At 47.3% G+C, this 7,500-nt stretch overlaps 1 protein-coding gene across 14 annotated transcripts in view; it reads right to left on the bottom strand.

Moving 5' to 3' along the window:
• The window catches only part of LOC139404702 (protein PHTF2-like), a 111,705-nt gene that overhangs the window by 29,899 nt on the left and 74,306 nt on the right, over positions 1 to 7,500 (bottom strand). For 10 of the 14 annotated variants that reach the window (XM_071147317.1, XM_071147320.1, XM_071147318.1 and 7 more), the window contains exon 3: positions 6,901 to 6,957. In XM_071147317.1, coding sequence (XP_071003418.1) covers positions 6,901 to 6,957 — 57 coding nt within the window. Of the gene's footprint in view, positions 1 to 5,938; positions 5,951 to 6,882; positions 6,958 to 7,500 lie in introns of all 14 variants that reach the window. The other 4 variants (XM_071147328.1, XM_071147329.1, XM_071147330.1 and 1 more) reach the window with 2 other exon arrangements.

Genomic DNA, 7,500 nt, shown 5'->3' with positions numbered 1-7,500 from the left:
AGTCTTGACTCTTGGTTGACAGGGAATGTAGTCTTGACTCTTGGTTGACAGTGTTGGGGGATGGGTAATGTAGTCTTGACTCTTGGTTGACAGTGTTGGGGGACGGGTAATGTAGTCTTGACTCTTGGTTGACAGTGTTGGGGGACGGGTAATGTAGTCTTGACTCTTGGTTGACAGTGTTGGGGGACGGGTAATGTAGTCTTGACTATTGGTTGACAGTGTTGGGGGATGGGTAATGTAGTCTTGACTCTTGGTTGACAGTGTTGGGGGACGGGTAATGTAGTCTTGACTCTTGGTTGACAGTGTTGGGGGACGGGTAATGTAGTCTTGACTCTTGGTTGACAGTGTTGGGGGACGGGTAATGTAGTCTTGACTCTTGGTTGACAGTGTTGGGGGACGGGTAATGTAGTCTTGACTCTTGGTTGACAGTGTTGGGGGAAGGGTAATGTAGTCTTGACTCTTGGTTAACAGTGTTGGGGGACGGGTAATGTAGTCTTGACTCTTGGTTGACAGTGTTGGGGGATGGGTAATGTAGTCTTGACTCTTGGTTGACAGTGTTGGGGGACGGGTAATGTAGTCTTGACTCTTGGTTAACAGTGTTGGGGGACGGGTAATGTAGTCTTGACTCTTGGTTGACAGTGTTGGGGGACGGGTAATGTAGTCTTGACTCTTGGTTGACAGTGTTGGGGGATGGGTAATGTAGTCTTGACTCTTGGTTGACAGTGTTGGGGGACGGGTAATGTAGTCTTGACTCTTGGTTGACAGTGTTGGGGGATGGGTAATGTAGTCTTGACTCTTGGTTGACAGTGTTGGGGGAAGGGTAATGTAGTCTTGACTATTGGTTGACAGTGTTGGGGGATGGGTAATGTAGTCTTGACTCTTGGTTGACAGTGTTGGGGGAAGGGTAATGTAGTCTTGACTCTTGGTTGACAGTGTTGGGGGACGGGTAATGTAGTCTTGACTCTTGGTTGACAGTGTTGGGGGATGGGTAATGTAGTCTTGACTCTTGGTTGACAGTGTTGGGGGACGGGTAATGTAGTCTTGACTCTTGGTTGACAGTGTTGGGGGACGGGTAATGTAGTCTTGACTCTTGGTTGACAGTGTTGGGGGACGGGTAATGTAGTCTTGACTATTGGTTGACAGTGTTGGGGGACGGGTAATGTAGTCTTGACTCTTGGGTGACAGTGTTGGGGGACGGGTAATGTAGTCTTGACTCTTGGTTGACAGTGTTGGGGGACGGGTAATGTAGTCTTGACTCTTGGTTGACAGTGTTGGGGGACGGGTAATGTAGTCTTGACTCTTGGTTAACAGTGTTGGGGGATGGGTAATGTAGTCTTGACTCTTGGTTAACAGTGTTGGGGGACGGGTAATGTAGTCTTGACTCTTGGTTGACAGTGTTGGGGGATGGGTAATGTAGTCTTGACTCTTGGTTAACAGTGTTGGGGGACGGGTAATGTAGTCTTGACTCTTGGTTGACAGTGTTGGGGGACGGGTAATGTATTGATGCTCGAGTGACAAATCAACACAAATGTGTTTCTATTCGTCTTGGTTACTTCGTTGTGATATTTATGAGTCGGGGAGCCATACAACTAGAACCGCCACTGCATACTAGAGTATCTCCTCCCTGGACTCCAGGTTATGGGAGACTGGGTTGTGTTCAATGGGCACCAAACGAGATAAAAAACCCTGAAACAGGGAAGGATTACTTGAACTTTACCCATTAGAAACCCACATTAATTTTCTGTTGCAAATGTCCTAATGAACATGACCAGGTAGCATTTTCATGTTCTGTTGCAAAACGTTTTGCTACGGTGTGCCCTACTAAACACATCCCTGTAGTATAATGCTGTCTATCTATACTAACACTCTCAAATGCTAATATTTACCCAAAGGTCAAACAGTGACCTTCTCTATCTGTATACAGCCATACAGGAATTTATCTTAAAGACCTTATCTTAAAGAGCTGACACGCTCTAGGTGTGTCATAAACGATTAGACGAGACGATCAATACCTTCCTCTTCCTCTTTATTACTGCTATAAACTGTTTCATAGACAGACAGGACTGGAACAGGGAAAGAAGGGAGGGGTGTCTGTCTCCAGCTAGGAGTTCAACCGTCCTCAACTGAAAGGAGGGGTGTCTGTCTCCAGCTAGGAGTTCAACCTTCCTCAACTGAAAGGAGTGGTGTCTGTCTCCAGCTAGGAGTTCAACCTTCCTCAACTGAATGGAGTGGTGTCTGTCTCCAGCTAGGAGTTCAACCTTCCTCAACTGAAAGGAGTGGTGTCTGTCTCCAGCTAGGAGTTACACCTTCCTCAACTGAAAGAAGGGGTGTCTGTCTCCAGCTAGGAGTTACACCTTCCTCAACTGAAAGGAGGGGTGTCTGTCTCCAGCTAGGAGTTAAACCTTCCTCAACTGAAAGGAGGGGTGTCTGTCTCCAGCTAGGAGTTACACCTTCCTCAACTGAAAGGAGTGGTGTCTGTCTCCAGCTAGGAGTTAAACCTTCCTCAACTGAAAGGAGGGGTGTCTGTCTCCAGCTAGGAGTTCAACCTTCCTCAACTGAAAGGAGGGGTGTCTGTCTCCAGCTAGGAGTTCAACCTTCCTCAACTGAAAGGAGTGGTGTCTGTCTCCAGCTAGGAGTTAAACCTTCCTCAACTGAAAGGAGTGGTGTCTGTCTCCAGCTAGGAGTTAAACCTTCCTCAACTGAAAGGAGGGGTGTCTGTCTCCAGCTAGGAGTTAAACCTTCCTCAACTGAAAGGAGGGGTGTCTGTCTCCAGCTAGGAGTTAAACCTTCCTCAACTGAAAGGAGTGGTGTCTGTCTCCAGCTAGGAGTTAAACCTTCCTCAACTGAAAGAAGGGGTGTCTGTCTCCAGCTAGGAGTTCAACCTTCCTCAACTGAAAGGAGTGGTGTCTGTCTCCAGCTAGAAGTTACACCTTCCTCAACTGAAAGGAGGGGTGTCTGTCTCCAGCTAGAAGTTACACCTTCCTCAACTGAAAGGAGGGGTGTCTGTCTCCAGCTAGGAGTTACACCTTCCTCAACTGAAAGGAGGGGTGTCTGTCTCCAGCTAGGAGTTAAACCTTCCTCCACTGAAAGGACTGGTGTCTGTCTCCAGCTAGAAGTTACACCTTCCTCAACTGAAAGGACTGGTGTCTGTCTCCAGCTAGGAGTTACACCTTCCTCAACTGAAAGGAGTGGTGTCTGTCTCCAGCTAGAAGTTACACCTTCCTCAACTGAAAGGAGGGGTGTCTGTCTCCAGCTAGGAGTTAAACCTTCCTCCACTGAAAGGAGTGGTGTCTGTCTCCAGCTAGAAGTTACACCTTCCTCAACTGAAAGGACTGGTGTCTGTCTCCAGCTAGGAGTTACACCTTCCTCAACTGAAAGGAGTGGTGTCTGTCTCCAGCTAGAAGTTACACCTTCCTCAACTGAAAGGAGGGGTGTCTGTCTCCAGCTAGGAGTTAAACCTTCCTCAACTGAAAGGAGGGGTGTCTGTCTCCAGCTAGGAGTTACACCTTCCTCAACTGAAAGGAGTGGTGTCTGTCTCCAGCTAGGAGTTCAACCTTCCTCAACTGAAAGGAGTGGTGTCTGTCTCCAGCTAGGAGTTCAACCTTCCTCCACTGCTTTTCAAATACAGTACGCTGACTAGTTCTATCTATATTGCTCTGTTTATTAATGTAAATCTCTTTTCTATTCGTCTTTAAAGGATATGCTTTGCTTGAAAGATAAGATAAGAGAAACCTGTCGTAATTCATCATCACTACCACCAGGGGGCATGAACAAGCCTTTACTGTCATGGTTTATCTCAGTAACAAAAATCTATATTTAGACTATTTTCTAGATAATGTTGTCATAGCTACTTTATTATGTGTGAGCCCTTGTTAGTTTCTCATGAACACAAAGATGCAGACACAGTAACTGGCCCACGTCTGCCCTGTTGGGCTCTAAAGACGGGCCAGTTGTTGGTAAACGACTGGTGGAAACACAGAGGGACTGTTTACATGACACTGTTCTGACGGACGGGAAGCACTGTGTGTTTGAGACTTTGGCCCGGCGTGGTCTGGTTTAGGGGAGGTGTGGTCTGGTTTAGGTGAGGCGTGGTCTGGTTTAGGGGAGGCGTGGTCTGGTTTAGGGGAGGCGTGGTCTGGTTTAGGGGAGGTGTTTGGCTGGAGTAGGGGAGGCGTTTTGCTGGTTTAGGGGAGGTGTTTGGCGGGTTTAGGGGAGGTGTTTGGCTAGAGTAGGGGAGGCATTTGGCTGGTTTAGGGGAGGTGTTTGGCGGGTTTAGGGGAGGTGTTTGGCGGGTTTAGGGGAGGTGTTTGGCTGGAGTAGGGGAGGCGTTTGGCGGGTTTAGGGGAGGTGTTTGGCGGGTTTAGGGGAGGTGTTTGGCGGGTGTAGGGGAGGCGTTTGGCTGGTTTAGGGGAGGTGTTTGGCGGGTTTAGGGGAGGTGTTTGGCTGGAGTAGGGGAGGTGTGGTCTGGTTTAGGGGAGGCGTGGTCTGGTTTAGGGGAGGTGTGGTCTGGTTTAGGGGAGGTGTTTGGCTGGAGTAGGGGAGGTGTTTGGCTGGAGTAGGGGAGGCGTGGTCTGGTTTAGGGGAGGCGTGGTCTGGTTTAGGGGAGGTGTTTGGCTGGAGTAGGGGAGGTGTTTGGCTGGTTTAGGGGAGGTGTTTGGCTGGTTTAGGGGAGGTGTTTGGCGGGTTTAGGGGAGGTGTTTGGCTGGAGTAGGGGAGGCGTTTGGCTGGAGTAGGGGAGGTGTTTGGCTGGTTTAGGGGAGATGTTTGGCTGGAGTAGGCCGTCATTGTAAAATAAGAATTAGCTCTTAACGGACTTGCCTAGTTAAATAAAGGTTAAACCATTTTTAAAAAACATTCTGGCTGTGAGCTCAACCCTCTATATGAGCGGACGGGGTTGAATGGGGTGAAGGACAATGTTTTGTTCTCTTTCTAGAAGGAGTGAGGGATGAAAGAGGGGTCTAGAGGGGAAAGGTCATGGACTGTAGCAGCCAGGTGAAACAGCTCCCGTTTCAGACTATGATGGATCACTTGGAGGGTTTCTCTCCTCTCTGTGCAGGTCACAGACCAGACAGGAAACAATGACATCATGTTATTCTATGTGACTATGATGTTTTTAGGATTTGACTTCCATCTGCAGCTCTTTGGGTGAGTGAAATAACACCAGTGTTTCCCCTATACTAATTTAGCAGTAGTGGGCCGTCGCTTCTAAATCGCGGAAAGATATGATTAGAAAAATAATAACATGTTTGTTTAAAGTATGTAGAAAAGATAAACGGGCTATATATGTTTTAATAAAGTTCATATTTGAGAATTAACAATCACCATAATAAAAACTAGACAGTCATGGAGAATCTACCATTTAAAATACTGTCATGGCATGGGACCCTCATTGATTTAGTTACTGTGTTTGAGTCACTCAGATAGCATACAATGTGTACAATTGCAATAAATTAGCTTTAAAACTGAAGTTGTTCTTTCAGCCCCATGCCAAAATGTGTGGAATTGCAGGAAATTAGCTTTAAAACAGCACATCTTGTCTCCGCGGCCAAGAGGACGGCCTCTACAATTTTCAGTCAGAAGCTGCGCCATTGGCCACACCCACTGGCCCACTCCAATGCTAATTTGCCACAACTGCAAACCAGTCAGCCAGTCAGCTAGTCAACCAGTCAGCTAGTCAGCTAGTCAACCAGTCAGCTAGTCAGCCAGTCAGCTAGTCAGCTAGTCAACCAGTCAGCTAGTCAACCAGTCAGCTAGTCAACCAGTCAGTCAGCCAGCTAGTCAACCAGTCAGCTAGTCAACCAGTCAGTCAGCCAGCTAGTCAGTCAGCCAGTCAATCAGGGGTTAAGAAGCAGGCCAGGAACAAACATAGAAACAAACCAACTCAACAAATCACAATCTAGTCGGACTTCAATCTGACTTCCTGTGCTGCAGTACTCACCAGTCTAATAAACTGCACATGTAGGAGGGGGGGACAGACAAAGAAAGACAAACGGCACCAGCAAGAGGGGAGAAAGTCAACTGAAAACATGACGGCACTGATGGCACAGTCAGAAACTGACAGACAGAGAGAGAGAGAGAGAGAGAGAGAGACAGAGAAACAGAGACAGAGAGACAGAGAGAGACAGAGACAGACAGACAGAGAAAGAGAGGAGACAGACAGACAGAGAAAGAGAGGAGACAGACAGACAGAGAAAGAGAGGAGACAGACAGACAGAGAAAGAGAGGAGACAGACAGACAGAGAAAGAGAGGAGACAGACAGACACAGAGACAGAGACAAAGACAGACAGACAGACAGACAGAGAGAGACAGACAGAGAAATAGAGAAATAGAGACACAGAGAGACAGACAGACAGACAGAGACAGACAGAGACAGACAGACAGACAGAGAGAGACAGACAGAAGAAAGGACAGACAGGGACAGACAGACAGGACAGACAGAGAGAGAGAGACAGACAGAAGACAGGACAGACAGAGAGACAGAGAAAGAGAGGAGACAGACAGACACAGAGACAGAGACAGACAGACAGACAGACAGAGAGAGACAGAGAGAGAAATAGAGAAATAGAGACAGACAGAGAGACAGACAGAGAAAGAGAGGAGACAGACAGACACAGAGACAGAGACAGAGACAGACAGACAGACAGAGAGAGACAGAGAGACAGACAGACAGAGAAATAGAGACAGAGAGAGACAGACAGAGAGACAGACAGACAGACAGACAGACAAAGAGAGACAGGACAGACAGAGAGAGAGAGACAGACAGAAGACAGGACAAACAGAGAGAGACAGAAGACACTCATACAATGATCCAGAAAAGGGTAGAGAAAGATAAAAGGAGACAAAATAAGTATGTAGAAGATGACAAAGTGTTCTGATTGGACCTAAATCCAAACGGTTACCTTGATTTCTCTTTGTTCAACAGACTTCTCCCATATCTGTTGGTCATAAGCACCAATCTGCCAGAGACAAAGAACAAAACATTCATTAGTACATTTCCCTGACAATATATTCAACAATACATTAGGATAAATATATATGAAACCCAGGACTCCCTGGAAAAGAGTTGCAAATTGTTACTGAATGAACTGTTGAGACATTGATTCAACCCAGGAGCTTCTGAAACCAGTTTAGGTTGTGGTTCAGCTGCAGTTCATCCAACTTCCTCTGTCATCATATCAGTCATGTCACAACCACTGAGCCAACCATCCTACAACCATGTTGCTGTCAGTTGACCCAACCAACATCCATGTTGCTGTCAGTTGACCCAACCATGAACCACAACACTGTCAGGTGACCCAACCATGAACCACAACACTGTCAGTTGACCCAACCATGAACCACAACACTGTCAGGTGACCCAACCATGAACCACAACACTGTCAGGTGACCTAACCATGAACCACAACACTGTCAGTTGACCCAACCATGAACCACAACACTGTCAGGTGACCCAACCATGAACCACAACACTGTCAGGTGACCCAACCATGAACCACAAC

This window comes from Oncorhynchus clarkii, unplaced genomic scaffold, assembly GCF_045791955.1.
Source record: "Oncorhynchus clarkii lewisi isolate Uvic-CL-2024 unplaced genomic scaffold, UVic_Ocla_1.0 unplaced_contig_12320_pilon_pilon, whole genome shotgun sequence".
Taxonomy (NCBI): Eukaryota; Metazoa; Chordata; class Actinopteri; order Salmoniformes; family Salmonidae; genus Oncorhynchus; species Oncorhynchus clarkii.
This window is presented reverse-complemented; position numbering and strand designations above follow the sequence as displayed.